The sequence below is a fragment of the Xenopus laevis genome, chromosome 9_10S, assembly GCF_017654675.1.
Source record: "Xenopus laevis strain J_2021 chromosome 9_10S, Xenopus_laevis_v10.1, whole genome shotgun sequence".
Classification (NCBI taxonomy): domain Eukaryota; kingdom Metazoa; phylum Chordata; class Amphibia; order Anura; family Pipidae; genus Xenopus; species Xenopus laevis.
Genome location: NC_054388.1, coordinates 101223962 through 101244747, shown reverse-complemented (window position 1 = coordinate 101244747; position 20786 = coordinate 101223962). Strand labels below are relative to the sequence as shown.

At 38.2% G+C, this 20786-nt stretch overlaps 1 protein-coding gene across 2 annotated transcripts in view; it reads left to right on the top strand.

Annotated features, from left to right (window-relative positions):
• Window positions 1-20335, top strand: part of LOC446267 (sarcalumenin) — a 39797-nt gene extending 19462 nt beyond the window's left edge. The window contains exons 2-7 of one of the 2 annotated variants that reach the window (XM_018239251.2): window positions 7456-7554; window positions 9690-9785; window positions 13461-13496; window positions 15802-15918; window positions 16622-16855; window positions 17158-19215. In XM_018239251.2, coding sequence (XP_018094740.1) covers window positions 7456-7554; window positions 9690-9785; window positions 13461-13496; window positions 15802-15918; window positions 16622-16855; window positions 17158-17969 — 1394 coding nt within the window. In that variant the 3' untranslated portion in view covers window positions 17970-19215. Of the gene's footprint in view, window positions 1-7455; window positions 7555-9689; window positions 9786-13460; window positions 13497-15801; window positions 15919-16621; window positions 16856-17157 lie in introns of both variants that reach the window. The other variant, XM_018239252.2, reaches the window with a different exon arrangement.
• Window positions 20336-20786: the final 451 nt, after the last annotated feature.

Below are 20786 nucleotides of genomic sequence, written 5' to 3'. Positions count from 1 at the left end.
AGCCCCTTTGATGTTCAGGAGCCTTGTATGGCCATGGTCCTTTCTCTCCAATGATTGCAAGAGGTTTGCTGCTTACCAACTAAGATCTGCTCTTTTTACAACCTGGGCCCGATTTGGCTACACAAACGTGGGCCAAATCAGGCTGATTTAATTGTTAGCCAGGCCAGGTGGCCAATGATTAGACCACATTAATGTGTCGAGACCCATTTGCTGGCCCCATACAAGGGCCAATAAATTGCTGACTCAGTCAGGTAGCTTTTTTCAGCCTGTGAATGGTCAATTTAAAGGAGAAGGAAAGCTACTGAGGCAGATTATTGCCAATAGATAAGCCACAATAATGCAAGCTATAACACTATATTTATTCTGTAGAATGCTTTACCATACCTGAGTAAAGAGCTCTAGAAGCTCTATCTGGTTGTTTAGGATAGCAGCTGCCATATTAGCTTGGCGTGACATCACTTCCTGCCTGAGTCTCTCCCTGCTCACGTATAGCTCTGGGCTCAGATTACATCAGGGAGGGGAGGAGGGAGAGAAGCAAACTGAGCATGCTCAAGCCCTGGAGGTATATGGTGAAAACAGGAAGTCTGATACAGAAGCCCATGTGTACACAATAGAAGGAAAGAAATGCAGTGTTTCTTTTGACAGAGGACTCAGAGCAGCATTACTGGTGTATTTATATAGACCTTTCTGATAAAGCTTACTTACTTTTAACCTTTCCTTCTCCTGTAAGACTTTTGCCTTTTGCCAGGTCCGGACTGAGAATTAAAATAAGCCCTGGCATTTCAGGTACACAGAGGCCCAAACAGCCACCACCAGTCCACTAAATACTGAGTTTCTGTGGCACCTTATAGCAGCCCCTCTGGCATTTGCCAAAACCTACAGATTGCCAGTCCGGCCTGCTTCTATCCATATTTATAAGGACATAAGGTTTGTAGAAAAAGTTAATAATGTATTCTATGTATATAAAGCCCCTTTATTTTTATATATAATTTCTTAAATTTTTCCTGAGATTAAAGGGAAAGCTAATTATAAATATTATTATTAATTATTCTATTGCACCCCCTGTCATAGTGTATGGACATACCATATCAGAGAATCAAGCTCCCATAGGGAGATTTTGGCCAAGCCTCTAGAATGCCTTGACCACACTCTGTTCCCCCCCAACACTTCCCATTACACCCTAAGCATACCTCCAATGATAATGATAATTACAAGCGGCCAATGGGCACTGCAATACAACGCTTCAACCTGCAATGTTAGTACAATGGGTACCTAGACAGACACTCACAAGGCATTTTAAGAATATTTTTTTTTCACCTTTGCTCTATTTTAATCAAAATATTACATATATTGGAATACGGCTTATTTAGCCTGTTCAGCAACTCTGGAAGCTTTAAAGGGACTTCTATCTGTATTAACATGGAATGTTGAACTATAACCTTAGCAACATATTTTCCAGAGCGGTTCAGAATGTTCAAAAAACCTTGGTCGCTTTAAATATCCCTTGTGGCCACCAAATGCAGCTCAGGACAGTTGTAAATGATGAGTTAAACAGCTGCAATATGTTTCCAAAAGGAAGGTATGACAAGGACCTCCTGTCACTCTGTGTTATTGGATACAATCACAGCTGGCAATACAATGGAAAGCCTTTAATACAGCTGAGTTTTACAGCATTTTTTCCTATCTCCTGTAAAGCCTTCGGGCATTATTTAGATATAATACACAAAAGCCATGAATATCTTGTAAATTATATCCTTATAAACGGTGAGTAGTGATGTCATCAGTTATAAACGGTGAGTAGTGATGTAATTTCTGTCACATGACTCACTAAAATTTGTGTATTATAATTAATAAAGTACCCCCAGTTGTAAAATATGAGGATATTATAAGTTACCTCGGAGTTCCATGACCTGTATAAAAACACTCGGCCTTCGGCCTCGTGTTTTTATATGGTCATGAAACTCCTCGGTAACTTATAATATCCTTATATTTTACAAGAGGGGGTACTTTATTCACTATATAATCTGTTTTTTTTTCCAGAATAACATGTGCTACTTCCTGCTGCAGAGGAAACCATTTTTTTTTCCTGCTGGTGCACATGGCTGTCTAATCAGCCAATCAGAAGAGCCAGCACACATCAGTAAAGAAGCAAATATAAAAAGCATTTATTCTCATTTTGACCGCATTTACCAGCTGGGGGTAAAACAGATGACCAGGCCACCCCCAAGTCATCTTACAGAATAAGAGCAGCAATGATTTTAAAGGGGAAGTATACTCCCTCGTTCAACAAGAATATTGCTTGTGCTGAACATACTTTTTCTCTATTGTTTTAATAAGAAGAAATGTATATTTCTAAGCATTATTTTGCTAAATAGAGGGAGACTGAGGGGTAAATTTATCAAAGAGTGAAGTTCCGCCAAGTTCCGCAGCTCTCAATTCATTTCTATGGGATTTTGAACGGCGTATTTATCAATGGGTGAAAGTGAAAGTTCACTCTTTGATAAATACGCCTATAAAAATCCCATAGAAATGAATGGAGAGTGGCGGAATTTCACTCTAGTGGCGGAACTTCTCTATTAACTTTACTCTTTGATAAATATACCCCTGAAGCTCCTCTACTTTACCTTTTGAGGGAGATAATTATATTAACAATATGCACCACTCCCTTCACTCCTGTGTTGTGACTGTTTTGTTAGCAGGTGTATAATATAGGGGCCCCATGAATATTATTAAATTATTGAACAATTTCAAAATGTATTGGTAAAACAGGATAACATCTGAATATGCTGGGGGCCGTAAAATGAATCTGCTGTGGGGTCCAGTAACATCTATTTATGCCACTGGCTATAGGAATCCATTAGGATCAGCAAAGTAGTAGCATGTTGGGGGCTGTCACTGACAAATCAGAATCTCAATTTAGAAAAAAAAAAGGCAGACACATGTTGACGATTCCAAGCCAAACCATTTTTCCATGAACATGTAAATGTTAGCTTTAACTAATTAAGGTTTATGAACATGATCTAAGCAGTACTGTATAGTACACCTTTATTGTCTATCCCATTTGCATATCCCTAAACTGTAATTTCAATGATCTTGTGTCTGTTATCAATGACTATGGCAGAATGATTGTTAGGATAGATAGTTATTCCTTTTTTTATTACATATCTTTCTTTCAGATCAAATTTTTTCTTTGGTCATTTAACAGGTTTATATGAATCACACGCCGGGACATCTAGTTATTTGGCCACATGCTTGCTTTTCTATTAGGACAGAGACACACGCTCAGATTCGGGGAGATTAGTTGCCCAGAATGCCCGGCGACAAATCGCCTCTTCTTCAGGGTGGCTAATCTCCCCGAACTGCCTTCCTGTGCCTTCCAGTTGGCTAGAATGTAAATCGCTGGCAGGATGGCACTCGGAGCACTTCGTTTTCCGAAGTCGCCCGAAGTTTCCTCCGAGTCTGAATCTGAGCGTGTGTCTCTGCCCTTAACCTGGTTTTGAAACCCTGGCTGCCACTGCAATGTTCTGTCACTGTGCTCTAACTGGCCATGACTAATATATCACTAACTAATAACATAGTGAGAAGGGAAGCATCTTTTGCTGAACCCAATCTACCGTGTGCATATTTTCCTGCTCAATACTAGAGTAACTGGTTAAGAACCCACAACTGCTCTAGCAGGAGGATCATGGATCTCAACAGCAGCTACCAAACCGAAGAAGCAATTCTCCATGTTCTTGGTGTTCTTGGGAAAGCTTCTACATTTGGAGACTGACTGATGGTCTTCTGTTTAGAACTGCAATCCTCAAAACCATGATGCAGGGACTTTTGTGGGGAGCAAAGCAGACTCTGTGGACCGTAGTTCGGATGACCAGACACTGTATGCTAAACAAATTCCAGCTGAAAATAACCTGCTTCTACCCTTAATAAAAGCGATGGTGATATGAAACAGGACTACACATCAGAGAGTGGGGAAGAAATGAAGGTACATGCTGAAGGGCAAAAACAGCCCAATATTACGCAAAGGGTACCTTCTTGTGACCCAGTAAGTGTTAGCTCCAAAGAAAAAGAAGCCTCAAAAACAGATGAAGTGGATTCTGCTATTAAATTTGAAGAACAGGTTAAATTGGATAACTCTCCACTTGAAGAAAATAAGATCACATAAAGAAGGTGCCCATAATGAGAATCAAGTGGACCAAAGCAGGAAAACACATGGGGTATATTTATCAAAGAGTGAAGTTAATAGTGAAGTTCCGCCACTAGAGTGAAATTCCGCCACTCTCCATTCATTTCTATGGGATTTTTATAGGCGTATTTATCAAAGGGTGAACTTTCACTTCACCCATTGATAAATACGCCTTTCAAAATCCCATAGAAATGAATTGAGAGCTGCGGAAGTTCACTCTAGTGGCGGAACTTCACTCTTTGATAAATTTACCCCATGAAGTTTTCCAAAGCAAAAATCTCAAGTCTAAAAAAAACATAAAAGAACGATTCTGCAAAGCATGTAACTGATACTCATTTAGTGAGAGATGAATCACCCTTTACCACTGACAATCAAAACCGCCAAGTTTCAGAAGATGAAGTGGTAAATGCTGTCGGGGAGCGAACATTTTCAGAAAATGACATAAATTATAAGGAAGATGGTTTATCAGAAGTCAAAGATCCTTCTACCTCAGATAGTAACACAGATATTGTAAATAACAACCGCCTTGATTATGGAGGAAATTATGGAGACTGTGGATGATGATCTGAAGGAGGTAGTGGTAATTGAACAGCATAATAAAGAAAACAAAGGAATTTAAAAAGATGTAAAGGTGCTTCATAGCGATGATCAAGGCTCTCAGGCAAAAGACGATCCTGTGAATGAAAATACCAATAATGGATCCTCAGAAGAGGAAGCAGCAAAAGGAAAAATGGTACACGGTGAGGATAATCTGAGAGAAGAGAATATTTCAGTAGAAGAGAAGCAGGTAGATTTGGATACTACATTAGGGGGCAGATTCACTAAGGGTCGAATTTCGAAGTAAAAAATACTTCGAAATTCGACCCTCGAATTGAAATCCTTCGACTTCGAATATCGAAGTCGAAGGATTTAGCGCTAAACGTTCGTTCGATCGATCGAAGGATTTTTCGTTCGATCGAACGATTAAATCCTTCGAATCGAACTATTCGAAGGATTTTAATCCAACGATCGAAGGAAAATCCTTCGATCAAAAAAAGGTTAGCAAACCTATGGGGACCTTCCCCATAGGCTAACATTGACTTCGGTTGGTTTTACCTGCCGAAGTAGGGGGTCGAAGTTTTTTTTAAAGGGAAAGTACTTCGACTATCGAATGGTCGAATAGTCGAACGATTTTTCGTTCGATTCGTTCGATTTCGTTCGTATTCGAACGAATTTAACCAATTCGATGGTCGAAGTACCAAAAAAATACTTCGAAATTCGAATTTTTTTCATTCGAATCTTTCACTCAAGCTTAGTGAATCGGCCCCTTGGTAATAAGAATGATGATGTGGATGTCTCATCATTAAAAGACAACAATAAGGGAGTTCCAGAGTCAGATGGAAGCAACAATTTAAATCAAGCAAATGTTGTTAACACACCAGAATTACATAACAATCCACCATCTCGGCCAGAGAACACAGTGGTTAATGACCCACCATCAAAGCCAGAGAAAGCCTTTATGAATTCTGATGACCAAAAGAATAGCAAAGAAGATGAGACATCATATAAGGGTGAACTAGTAGAGTCACTTTTGAATGTATTGATATTGAAAACCCAAGGCTAAAATATAGCAACCAAGCTATTATTGATGCATTTTATATGGATATGTGAGAGAGGACTGTCCAGAAGGAAGTGTCTAGAATATTCTTTGTCCACGGAAGAAACCAGAGGAATAAAAAAACACTAATCATCGATGACGAATAACTAATTGCAGACCATTAATCTCCTTGCCTAGGAATCTTATGTATCAATGTTAATTGAATCTCAGCAAATTATCACTTAATTTGTGGGTGTAGTAGGTGATGGCTGGGAACAGAGCTTTCAATGTCATTGATTATCATCACAGGATATGCATACGTTCTGTCTCATATTGTTTACTGTTGTATAATGAAGTTAATGAAATGCAAACTATAGTGACTATCACCTTAATGCATTTTAAGATGATACTCAAACTATACTGATACTAATTCTAATACTACAGTATATTATAAGGTTAATATATTTAGTTATCCTATTTATATGTTCATGCTAGGAACAATATTGCATCGAATGTTATTTCTGTTGCTGTGATACTGAGACTCCCGTCTTTAGTTTAGGGTAGTGGTTACACATCTATATTAAGCCCTCATTAAAATTGCACAGCTAGTTTAAAAAAGAGGTGTCTAATTTGGATATATCTGCCAAATCTTTCATGAATCACCCCATGCAGATACTGTATACTTAAAAGAATAGTAAACTTTTAAAATAATTGAATGTAAAATTGATAAGAATGCTGTTCATTGATTTATTTCATTTTAATTTCAAGATATTAAGGGATACATGTACTGTTAACATGAATGAATTTTGTTACAACAGCTCCACCTGCTGGTTAGTTTCCCACCAGTCTGACCACCAAGTAGTCAAGGAAGTTGTCAGGAGAAAGAGGCTGCTCTGATGTTCTTCTGCTTAGGAAAGATGTGAGAAAGATTTCTAATTTTTTTTTCCTATCCAGAAGAACTTCAGAGCAGCCTCTTTCTTTCTCCTGACAACTTCCTTGACTACTTGGTGATCAGAATGGTCAGAAACTGATCAGCAGGTGGCCATGTAACAAAATTCATTCATGTTAACAGTACATGTATCCCTTAATATCTTGGAATTAAAAATAAATAATGAATGTACATTGCAAAAGTGCTTAGAATAGTACCCTCGTCAATTTTACATTCACTTATTTTAAAGGTTTACTTATCTTTTAAGAAATATAGAGCTGGGGGTAAGTTTGGCTCAGGAAAATTATGCAATGATGGAGTGCCACACAGTTCTCTATAACTAACCCTAGTATGGGGCAGACAAATTCACAAGTTGATCTCCACCGTGTAGTGTTTTTCAGTTCTAGGTATTCATAAAGCATGATTAATTCAAGACATAACTTGCTATTTTATATTGGGTGGAATGGATCAAAGCCGTATAAAGGTTGGATGGAAAGGTCTTTTTTGTCTTTAGTAGCAATATGTGGTTAATGCTTGTATATAGCAGCTAAGCTCATCCCTTGCTCTGGCAAACAAAGAGTGTGTTTGAGCTACTGAATGAGCAAAAAAAAAAACTGCATTTTCCCAGGGGGAAAAGTTGTTGGGGGAAGGCACTGAAACTTTGCATGTTAGTGCATACAAAGGAGGTTTAAATGGATCTGATGAAATACAGTTGACAGAGTATTACATGGAGGTTTACATGAATGCCTCCTCTTCTCCTCCTTACAGATGATGTGAATGAAGCAGAAGAAATAACTACAAGGGACCGGACCCACATAGACAGCACTCTGAAACTCACAGAGGATAGTCCAAAAGATGATTACGCAGGTAAGTGAAACACATACAAACTGGAGTAGAGGTATTCAGACATGTAACTTATTAACGGAAATAAGTAATAGAATTCATGGCTATTTCACTGATTTACCTCACTGCCCATTATACTAAAACCTACCCACAACTCACCCAAACCCTGCCCACTGTCCCACAACCCACCCAAACTTTGCCCACTGTCCCACAACCCACCAAACCCTGCCCACTGTCCCAGAACCCACCAAACCCTGCCCACTGTCCCACAACCCACCCAAACTTTGCCCACTGTCCCACAACCCACCCAACCCCTGCCCACTGTCCCACAACCCACCCAACCCCTGCCCACTGTCCCACAACCCACCCAAACTTTGCCCACTGTCCCACAACCCACCCAACCCATGCCCACTGTCCCACAACACACCCAAACCCTGCCCACTGTCCCACAACCCACCCAAACCCTGCCCATTGTCCCACAGCCCACGCAAACCCTGCCCACAACCCACCCAAACCCTGCCCATTGTCCCACAGCCCACGCAAACCCTGCCCACTGTCCCACAACCCACCCAAACGCTGCCCACTGTCCCACAACCCACCCAAACCCTGCCCACTGTCCACAACCCACCCAAACCCTGCCCATTGTCCCACAACCCACCCAAACCCTGCCCACTGTCCCACAACCCACCCAAAACCTGCCCACTGTCCCACAACCCAAACATTACAAAATTACAATATAGTATTCATTTTATTATCTAAAATTGCACAAATTTGGTCTGACATTTCAGTACAAAATAATTTTTTTTCAAGAAAGTTCCTTAGTCAGAAGTACTTCATATTAGGTCCAATTGATTCCAAGGAGCATGATGATATTATTACTATTATATTACAATGAGGCAATAACAATGATGGGCAAATGAGGGCAAATTTACTGACCTTCAAAGTTGCGCCAGCGTTGGCTTTGCCGCACTTCGGCAGGCGTAGATTCGACAGGGCTGCGCAAATTCACGACAATCCGAAGTTAAGCACAAGTTACCAATCGTTTGTGAAGTTGCGCTAGCGATGTTACGATCAGTGGTTCGAAGTTACGCTAGCAAAGAAAATTAGCATACGGCGTACAATTAAAGTACAATGGCCGTATATGCAGCAGCAAACACATTACACTACACAAGGCCAGGGAACCTTAATAAATGTATTCTAATAAGAATTATGTATAGGAAAACCAGCGCTAAAAAGCTCGGGGAAAAGAAGAAATGGTAATATATAGTGTAGTATTTCCTTATTAGGTAGATGGCACCCCTGTGTATATTGGGAATAAAGAAGTGTCTCTCCACCTGTGCGGTTCAATCACCCCGCAACCATTCACCAGCATATGTTGGTTCACCGTCTGTGTCTGACATACAAATATACTTACAGACGTTTTAAATATTTACTCGCATTAAAGATGTTTGAAGTTGATGTTCCACTCGTTTGGCATCTAAGGACATATGCTTGACATCGTGTAAAACAATTTATTACAATAGATTTAAAAAGTTAAAATTACACTCACAAAGGAATTTTGAAGTATGCACGTATAAAAGTCATTCCAAGGTATTCCCAGCTCCACCAGGTTTGTTCCGCTGTATAAAGATGTTGGTTTGCCGGCAAGATCAGCGTGTGGTGTCCGGGCCTCCTTGGATGACGTCACAGCCGACGCGTTTCGTCTCAGACGGACTTTCTCAAGGCTTCAGTAATGTCTCTGCGCAAGTGCGCCTTTTACTTTTTCCGTTGTCATAGCAACGGCTATGGAGTACTTCCTGTTTCAGGATTCGTAACGGTTGTCCTAGCAACCCGTTTCAACTTGTGCATTGCATTTAAAAAATCTTTAAAAACATTTTATACAAAGCATTGTCCACTTGTTGCAGGCATATATGTCACATTTAAAGCTTCCTAAAAATGGTGGCATACTTTGAAGCTTTTTATATTCTATTCTATTCTAAAGCTTCAAAGTATGCCACCATGTTTAGTGACAGCAGTAGGGACATCTTTTAGGGTGCAGAAAATAGTGATTCCTAGTGCATCACTATTTTGATTATTCCATTGTCAACAATGGCTGCTTGTACACCATTTTTTTTTTAACAAACCTTTTTTTTACAGTTTTAAATCTTTTCTCCTTACAGGGGCACTGCAGCGGCTAAGGAAAATTTATCATAATGCCATCAGACCTCTGGAACTGTCTTATAAATACAATGAGCTGAGACAGCATGAAATTACAGGTAAAATACTTGTCCATTACAAACTCTTATAACAACATTCTGAGTCTCTGTTTTACAGGCCATACATTGACTGCAGGTACATAAACCTGAAAATAGTAAAATTAAAAAGAAAGAATGCTTATAATTTCAGGAAAGGTCTGAATTTGAAAGCCATCGAGTTGTCCTGTTAAAAACAGAGACTTTGATGAACCTTTGCAATCACATATCTCTATGAGGCTACAGAGCAACACTTTGTTCAAAAAGTATCAGATTGTTCTGTTCTAGTATAGTATAAATCCCATTGTCAAGACCATTGCCCACCATTGTAAAAGTTCCCATTAGCCCTTTGTTATTTCCACCATAAGTCTATATATAACCTCTCTACCATTTGGCACCATTTGGTCTCCATCTAATTGTTGTGAGAGTTTGGCCATAAAAATGTCAGCTTCTCTGGTGGGCTCTACGTGGTCTGACACTGCTGAAGTCTAGGAAATGTAAACTTAAAGATAAACATTATTTTAAAAAAACAAATCTCAAGGGGGAGTATTCTCTTTATAAGTAACCTCTAATTCATGGAGCCTTAGTTACATTTCCATGTCAATTAATTTTAAAGCAAGTCAACACACTCAATCTCCCTCTGCCTCAGGCACACATACATAAAAAAATAAGCTTAGTATGGTCAGGGCTGCAGAAGCAATTCATATGAATAAAAATGGTATTATTATAACACCCAGGATCTTGGCATATAAAACTGATGACATCACTAATGACTGTTTATAATGATATCATTTACCGGATATAAGTATATAATACACAAAAGCCATGAATATCTTGTAAATTATATCCTTATAAACGGTGAGTAGTGATGTCATCAGTTATAAACGGTGAGTAGTGATGTAATTTCTGTCACATGACTCACTAAAATTTGTGTATTATAATTAATAAAGTACCCCCAGTTGTAAAATATGAGGATATTATAAGTTACCTTGGAGTTCCATGACCTGTATAAAAACATTCGGCCTTCGGCCTCGTGTTTTTATATGGTCATGAAACTCCTCGGTAACTTATAATATCCTTATATTTTACAAGAGGGGGTACTTTATTCACTATATAATACACAAAAGCCATGAATATCCTGCAAATGTTATCTTTATAAATGGCTCTTAGTGATGTCATCGGTTATAAACAGAGCTTTGTGATGTCATTTTTGTCACATGACTCACTAAAACTTGTGTGTTATAATAAACTAAGCACCCCTTGTTGGAAAATATGAGGATATTAGAAGTAACCTCGGAGTGACCTCTGCCTTCGGCCTTGTGCTTTTATATGGTCACTCCTCTGTGACTTATAATATCCACATATTTTACAACAGGGCGTACATCACGGTGCTTAGTGATGTCATTTGTATCACATATACCATATGACTCTCTGAAACATGTGTATTATAAAAAAGAATGGACCCCTATTGCAAAATATCAGGATACTAAATGTCACCTTGGAGTTCCATGACCTGTACGATGGCACTCAGCCAAACTCCTTGATGACTTCTAATATATCGATATTTTATACCCTAGCTCACTATACCTATGCTATAACTAGCATGTTCTCATGAATATAACTCACATACAGAGAAAGCAAATATCTGCACAATGAATAGTTAACTAACTAATAAATTATTCTGTCTGATGTACCCTTGCATGTCTGTCTGTCCTTGGTTTGCTTCATACAAGTTATACGTTGGTACTATTTTTTCTAGTTGGCATTTTCCAATATCCCATACTATCAGAAATGTAAATTTTTCATGAAAAGCATTTATTTTTATGAAATGGGTTGTTTTAAGTAGGGATGCACCGAATCCAGGATTCGGTTCGGGATTCGGCCTTTTTCAGCAGGATTCGGAATCGGCTGAATCCTTGTGCCTGGCTGAACCGAATTCGAATCCTAATTTGCATATGCAAATTGTGAGGGGGGCCGCATTTCACGCGACTTTTTGTTACAAAACAAGGAAGCAAACCAATTTGTTCCACTTTTTCCTTTCCCGCCCCTAATTTGCATATGTAAATTAGGATTCGAATTCAGTTCGTTATTCGGCCGAATCTTCCAAGATGGATTCTGGGATTCGGCCAAATCCGAAATAGTGGATTCGGTGTATCGCTAGTTTTAAGTGATATATTTTTTTATAGAGGCCTGCAATGTCCATCAGAATAGTTACCCCTTAAGGTAGAAAGTACATATGCTAACCATGCATGCATATTAAGTATGGACAGATGGCTGTGGGTGGTTGAGAAACTATGGGGTAAATTTATCAAAGAGTGAAGTTCCGCCACTAGAGTGAAATTCAGCAGCTCTCCATTCATTTCTATGGGATTTTGAAAGGCGTATTTATCAATGGGTGAAGTGAAAGTTCACCCTTTGATAAATACGCCTATAAAAATCCCATAGAAATGAATGGGAAGTGGCGGAATTTCACTCTAGTGGCGGAACTTAACTATTAACTTCACTCTTTGATAAATATACCCCTATGACTTAGGGGCTGATCTATAATGTTCGTGTTTGAGTTCTGCTTCGATTTGCAGCGTAACATCACAATTGTGTTTTGTTTGTTTTTCACTTTCAAAATATTTTATGGCGATCTTGATCTGGGCAGGATTTAGTTGGCAGGATTATCTTTCAATAAAGATAAACTCCACAATTGACAAAAAAGGCAAAAACCTGCAATCGTGGAAAAATAAACATGATTGTGACCAAGAAACTGTGGCAAAACTCAAGCTTGAACTTTACTCCTTCTATAACTCCAGAAAACGTAAAAAACCCTCACCAGCATTGCACATCCCCAACCTGTACTCATTATAAGCGTCTTTAAAAGGAACAGTAACACAAAAATTCAGTGTTTTAAAGTAATGAAAATATAATGTACTGTTGCTCTGCAAATAAAATATCCATTACCTATAGACATACGTAGAAGTTCAAAATGATAATAAGGGAAACTGTATCCCTTTGTTCAAACGTGATATATATATATATATATATATATATATATATATATATATATATATATATATATATATATATATATATATATATATATATATATATAGTTCCACAGGTTGCCGGCACTCACGATACAGACGATAGATACGCCTGGGTGCAAAGTCAACAAAAAGTCTCTATTCGCTGCAAAAAGATTCCGCACTCTCAGGACTTATAATTATTTAAAAATAATTTTTTTGCAAAGGACTAACGTTTCGGCCTGTCCCCAGGCCTTTTCTTTTGAGAAATGCCTGGGGACAGGCTGAAACATTAGTCCTTTGCAATAAAATAATTTTTAAATAATTATAAGTCCTGAGAGTGCGGAAACTATTTGCAGCGTATATATATATATATATATATATATATATATATATATATGACCCCCCTTTCATTTGCAGAATGCTTATCAGACAGGTACATTATCTTTTATATATCGTTCCAGTTTATTATGTCACTAGATGGATATTCTCAGCTCCTTGCTTGTCCCAATTATATTTCTGTTATTCCACTCACTGGATATTAAACTGTAAGGCACACTGGTGTAGTGGAACACACAAACAACAATGACTAGATTGGCCCTAAGGACACCTCTGCCATATTGCACACCTTACTCATTCTTCGCTGTTCTGTATGCTGACATGTCATTTCCCTCCCCTCTGCTAACAGCTTATCAAGGACGTACCCTTGCTGACTCGGCCGCAGGTGGGTATATCTTGCAGAGATGCACGTATCCAGCCTGGCCTTCTCAGCTTGTGTGTCTGGCCTCATACTTTTCACTTTTGTGAACAACGGCTATCATTTTATATTGCTTCTGGCTGGCCCTTCTTTTTAATTACTAACCATGGCCTTCGACCTGTGCTCCACTCGTTCTCCTTGAGGCTGCTTTTTTGCTTTAAAAGAACCAAAAGAAAATAGGTGTGGGCTATACTAACAATAAATTAGCTTCAAACTAAAGAGCAAAATGCTTAACCAACACAATAAATGTAGAGTAATGCAGAATATGTTGTAAGGTGCATGAAACATACAGAATGTATAATGTTTTGCTTCTGAAGTCTGTACTTTGATTAGATAAGTTCTATGTTCTCCCTTGTGTAGAAAAAAACAATGGAACATCTGCTTCTTTTAAACTACAGACATTGTTGAAGCAAAGTGCACTATACATTGAAATTGACCAGAGGAAGCATTTAATTGAAACATTTGAGCGACAGAGAAAGATGTAGAATGCTTAGGTGTAAATATGCAGCAATTGAAGAGAACTGCAGAATATTCATCTGGTGTGAACAACTGCATGAACTTATAAATACAATTATTATATCGCACTAGTTGCTTTTTGAAAAGCCATATGAAGATGGATACACGAATACACTGGACCTGATGTCTAATAGTAATGAACATGGTCACCCAATGTGAGACACAACTAGACTAACAAAGTAGAAGGTCCTTTTATTATAAACATTTCTCTATTCCTGACTTGTAGGGGGGTCTAAAGGTTGCCTCTGCGAAGAAGATACAAAGGAGAAAAGTTTATAAACTTGTAATGGGTGGGGATACTTGTATATACAACATGGATTTACATTTACAGTGTTACAGAAACCTGTAAATGCATCTTGTATATATATATATATATATATATATATATATATATATATATATATATATATATAGGGCCACCATCAGAATTCACAGGGCCCGTACAACAACATTTTCTGGACCTCCCTACAAGTAAAAAAAAAAACATTGGTGGCCAGGGACCGGTACAAATAATAAAAAAAAACCATGGTGGCCAGCCCTCACCCAAGTGAAAAAAAACATTTGTGGTCAAGGCCCCCACAAGTTTAAAAAAACATCAGCAGCCAGACCCCCCCAAGTTAAAAAAAACATTAGCAGCCAAGCCCCCCCAAGTTAAAAATAAAATTTGTGCCCAACGTGTTTTAAAAAAAATTGGTGTTCGGCATAACTTGGCTCCTACTTCGGCAGTTCAAGGGGGCCCGGCTAACCAGGAAACGCAGCATGGCCGGGCCCCCCTTAAAATATAGAAGCCATTGGGCCTGGGACAATTGTCACCCCCCCGCAGTGCTCCCCTGATGGCGGCCCTATATATATATATATACAGTATATATATATTTATTTATATATATTGGATATAAAATTATAATATTGTAACAACACATGTTTAATGGTTCCCCAAACTAAATTTTTGAAGATGTGCTAAATTCTTTTTAGAATAAATCACAGAACGTCAAGCATAGAATAACTGTAACAATAAAAAAAAACAATTTAATTCCAAGCTTGCAAGCTGATGTAGGCAAATCAACAGCCTTTAACTATGCTTCTGGACCCCAGACTGGGTCCCCCCGCTGTTTATGGTGTATCTTAATAGAGCTATATATTTCCCTATATATAAAGATATACATAAAACCTTCCATATACTGTATATGTAGTAGATGAGGTATAATCAGACTATAAATGCTTCCTGCTTATTTGTTATGTTTTTCGCCCATGTTCTTTCTCTAATATAAACATAGTTTACTGTAAAGAAAACACAGCTTGGAGGCTAACTAGTGTCAAGTCTTATCCTTCAAAGTTTATATGCATATAAGCCCCCCATTTCATTTAATGGAAAGGTTGTATTTACTTGAAAATACATTTTCTTACCTAGCTGTCTGTAAACACAGAAGGAAGGTCTCTCCTATAAGCATTCTCCTACTGTACACTGTTTAGGTCGAGATGCAACCTTAAGAAGTCTTTGGATGCAATCTGAGCCACTTTTTTTCCATGGTATCATTGCCTATCTAATGGGGAGTAATATGAATCAATCTCATCGTCCAAGGATCTCAGCAGAGAGTTTTCTCTGCAAAATCTGTTAACAACTGTTAACATTTATCATATGTGGGCTTGGTTAAAAATAAATAACTGAGCTGAAATGAATAGATTGCTGTGGTTCTTTTTTTTTATTTCCAATATCCACCCTGGTTTTGTGCTCACAGTCTTTTTCCTCCATCACCAGATGGTGAGATCACTTCCAAACCAATGGTTCTCTTCTTGGGTCCCTGGAGTGTGGGCAAGTCCACCATGGTCAACTACCTCTTGGGACTGGATGATACTCCATATCAGCTGTACACAGGTAAGTTGACGGCCTTGTAGTCATAACTGTATATGTTTAAGCCCAACCAGGTGTTCTGATAACACTTTTATAATAAAAAAAACAACTCTTCAATGGAAATTAACTCTTCAATGGAAAGTATCAGTGGTTGAAGCAATGTAGAGATGAATCTCTAGATGTTTTTCCCTATTTATGGAGTCTATTGTAAGAGTATTGATGTTCTCTTAAAGGAGATCTAAACCCCCTTGCCCCCTACCCTCCATAGTCCCCCCTCCCTGCTCCCACCCACACAGGTGTTAACACAAGTAAATGCCCCTAAGCCGGTAATTACCCCTCGTATGGAGGGTAGGGCATAGGAGTTTTTATTAGGAAGGGGGTTCAGTTCTCCTTTAAGCATGATGATCAGTAGAAATAAACTGTGCTCTTTCCAGTGACAAAATGATGTTTGTTGTGTTATGAACACAAATCTGTAATTGTCTAATTAGCACTTATGTCACACATTACTTCACATTTAAAATAACATTTTAATGCTAAGAAGAAGATGCTGAGGCCAATATAGCTTATAAAGCCATTGTGCTCCATCTAATATACTCAATCTGTATTACTATTTGAAGGTAAATTTTGTTTAGGGTGTATATTTTATCTCAGAGAAATAATTTGTAATATGTAAACATAAACACTACTTAATTTTGTTTCTATTGTGCCCTTGTCATCACTCTCATAGGTGCTGAGCCCACCACTTCTGAATTTACCGTCCTGATGCATGGGCCAAAGATGAAGACTATTGAGGGCATTGTCATGGCAGCTGATAGTTCCCGCTCTTTTTCCCCACTTGAGAAATTTGGACAGAATTTTCTGGAGAAACTGATCGGGATTGAGATCCCTCACAAGCTTCTGGAAAGAGTTACTTTTGTGGATACTCCTGGGATCATTGAGAACCGTAAACAGCAGGAGAGAGGTTGGTGATATAGTTCCTCTTGCATGGCTCAATATTTCACCTAAATTATCAGCATTTTTTTCTAGAGTGCCATTTAAATATTCAAAAATAACATTACAGAAAACATTTTAAACATTTCTTTTTTGTATCTTGAAATAGTTATATATTTCATGTTACAAAAGAAACCAATTAGCATTACTTCCTTGACAAGACTACAGCTTCATCTTTAGAATATACAATATAGCAAATCAATTAGACAAGTACATAAGAGCCAATTACACCTTCTATAGTGTCTAACCTCTATTTTAAATATCTTTTTGTAGGTTACCCATTTAATGAGGTTTGCCAGTGGTTCATTGATCGAGCTGATCTGATCTTTGTGGTTTTTGACCCAACCAAGTTAGATGTTGGCCAGGAGCTGGAAATGCTGTTCCGGCAGCTGAAAGGACGAGAGTCCCAAATCCGTATAATCTTAAATAAGGCTGACAGCTTGGCCACTCAAGAACTAATGAGGGTTTATGGAGCACTATTCTGGAGTTTGGCTCCTCTGATCAATGTAACAGAACCACCAAGAGTCTATGTCAGCTCTTTCTGGGAAGATGACTACCACCCTGACACACACAAGGAACTCTTCCTTAAGGAGGAGATCTCCCTTTTAGAAGATCTCAAACAGGTCATTGAGAATCGTCTTGAAAACAAGATTGCTTTCATCCGGCAGCATGCTATTAGGGTTCGCATCCATGCTCTTCTAGTGGACCGTTATCTTCATACTTATAAAGACAAGATGACATTTTTTAGTGACGGAGAGCTAGTATTTAAGGACATTATTGAAGACCCTGACAAATATTTCATCTTTAAATCCATCCTCGCTAAGACCAATGTCAGCAAGTTTGATCTCCCCAACAAAGAAGCTTACAAAGATTTCTTTGGGGTCAACCCAATTACAAGCTTTAAACTCCTTTCCCAGCAGTGCTCCTACATGGGTGGCTGTCTTTTAGACAAGATTGAGAAAGCCATCACTCATGAGCTACCAGATCTTCTTGGCAGCATTGGCCTCGGTAAAAAACCCGGGGCACTCAACTGTGACGTAACTGGATGCGGAGAGGCTCCAAAAAATCGCTACAGGAAACATTAACTGCTTTCCCTCAAGATACCATAATCACCAAAACAATCTCAAAGTGTTTCAGCACCATAACAAGGTCCCGTGATCTTTCAGTGATGGAGTTAATCAGCTCCAGAAGACCTTGAGGACTCTGCCCTCCTTACAATGTGTCCTCAAGGTGTGTTGCAAAGATGATACTGTTTAAACCCTTCTGTGCTGAAAAGATCAATGCATTGGTGGTCATTCGTAAAGAATTAAGGAAAGCGCTTGAGGTATCTAAAAGGAAGTCTGATATTCTTGATGGGACTCTCAGAGAGACTGCAGCAAATTAGGATTTCACTTTTTTCTCACTAGGTTTCTAACTTCACAAACATTTCATTAAAAAAAACAATAATACAATAGCTGCATACTGTTCTGTTTTGAGACCAAGATGGCTAGGGCAAGTGAGAAATCTCAATTTACTGCAGTCTCTTCTGATACTTCTGGCATTGCAAAATCCCAAATCAGAGAAATGTTTAAATATGCCTTTTTTACGTTATGAAGGTCCATCATTGTAAATATGTAAACTCCATGTCTAAACCAATCTTCTATAGAACACAAAGTCTTCCCTGAAGCAACCAGTGAATTGGTAGGTTTTAATTATTTAAGATATCAACACGAGGGCTTCCGTTTTGTGGATCTGCTATAAACTACCTATTAAGGCAATACAATAGTCTAAAATTATATGAAACTGTTGGGGTGGGAAAGCAATGCTCAATTTACCAAAATTGTACTGAGTTTATCCTATGTATGTGTGCCATGGCTCCCTTTAAACTGCCTATATTTAAAACAGCATTACTGTCTGTATGCGTATATTTTTATTTTTTTTAAAACATAGGTCTCCCTGCTGCATTTTGAAACTGTTTTTCTTATTTTTACCATTTTTTTAACCATTTTAACCAGTTGCTGTTCTGTTCCTTAGCAACCTCTAATCTCACAAATACTGAAGAAGCAACAGTCAAAAATGCTGCTTTCTATTATCTTTACAAGGCCATCTAAGCATGTTACAATGCACCAGTAGTATCAACAGCTTGACAATTTATTAATAGATTTTTGTATGCACAAGTGCCAGTTAGACACATAAAGATGCATGGTCTTTGTTCATGTGCTTCAATTTGCCACAACTGCACACAATCACAGTAACATTTTTTTTTTAAAGGGATCCTGTCATTGTAAAACATGTTTTTTTCAAAACACATCAGATAAAAGTGCTACTCCAGCAGAATTCTGCACTGAAATCCATTTCTCAAAAGAGCAAACAGATTTTTTTATATTCTGCTTTCTGGCAGGCTGCTGTTTTTCCTTCTCAATGTAACTGAATGTGTCTCAGTGGGACATGGGATTTTACTATTGAGTGCTGTTCTTAGATCTACCAGGCAGCTGTTATCTTGTGTTAGGGAGCTGTTATCTGGTTACCTCCCCATTGTTCTTTTGTTTGGCCGCTGGTGGGAAAAAGGGAAGGAGTGATATCACTCTAACTTGCAGTACAGCAGTAAAGAGTGATTGAAGTTTATCAGAGCACAAGTCACATGACTTGGGGCAGCTGGGAAATTGACAATATGTCTAGCCCCATGTCAGAATTCAAAATTGAATATAAAAAAATCTGTTTGCTCCTTTGAGAAATGGATTTCAGTGCAGAATTCTGCTGGAGCAGCACTATTAACTGATTCATTTTGAAAAAAAACATTTTTCCCCATGACAGTGTCCCTTTAAGAATGTGTTGTTAAGTGTAAATCTAAATAAGTACATGTACCAGACAGTAATGCTGCTATAATATAGCTGCACAATGTCCATTAAACAATATAGTGTAAATGGTTTCAATAAAAGGAAATACAGCCTCTTCAAGGGATACCTTAACCCTTTAAATTTTAGTAGGACATCAATCAGGATAATATATGTCAGATATTTGAGTTGGAGGCTGGAAGGTTAACGGTTAGCGTATAAAAAAAGGGTAAAGTTCTAATTGTTTTGACTTTAGTGTGATTTTCTGTAAGTTTAGTTAATCGCTTACATGCTGAAGGCCCCTGCGCCTGTTGCAGGAGGATCACTATACTGAGATACATCTGGAGCTAATTGAGATATTCCTTCTGGAAGATTTTGACGGGGTTATCAAAAACCGTCATGGAAGCATTGATTATTGGCATCCTCCTACAAAGTCCCCGCAGGCCCCTTCAGCACTTGTTGGATTAATATAAAGTAGATTTAGATATAAATGAATGGGGTAAGCAGCAGATGACACTTCCTTGGTCCAAATAATGAATCCAATATTTTTTTTTATCATCAATTATACTTCCAGTTTGTTATTATGAGCCTCTGGACTGATTCTCCTCTTCAAATAAAATTGTTTGAGCTTGTCAAAACAAATTTGCCATCTCTTTTTGGTTCCATATCATACAATATATATCTACCTGTGTTTCCTGTTACCCTTGTAGTCGCACCATGAGAGTTGTCTTCCCCTACCAAAAAACTTGTCATATAATATTGTATTACTTTTGTAAATGCATCATTGAGTTACCAAAATAGTGTTTATTTAAAGGTTGTTTCCTAAAAAAAAACAAAAACTGTGGACAGAAGTTCCTTACCAATATAAGTTCTATAGCCTCAAGTCTATCAACCAAGCACATCCCATTTGTAGTCAGTTAAATTGCCCAACTGAATATTTTTTTAAAGGAGAAGGAAAGCTACCAAAGCAATAGATTAACCACAATAGTGAAAGCTATAACACTATATTTATTCTGAAGAATGCTTTACCATACCTGAATAAACAGCTCTAGAAACTCTCTCTCTGTTTGTTTAGGATAGCAGCTGCCA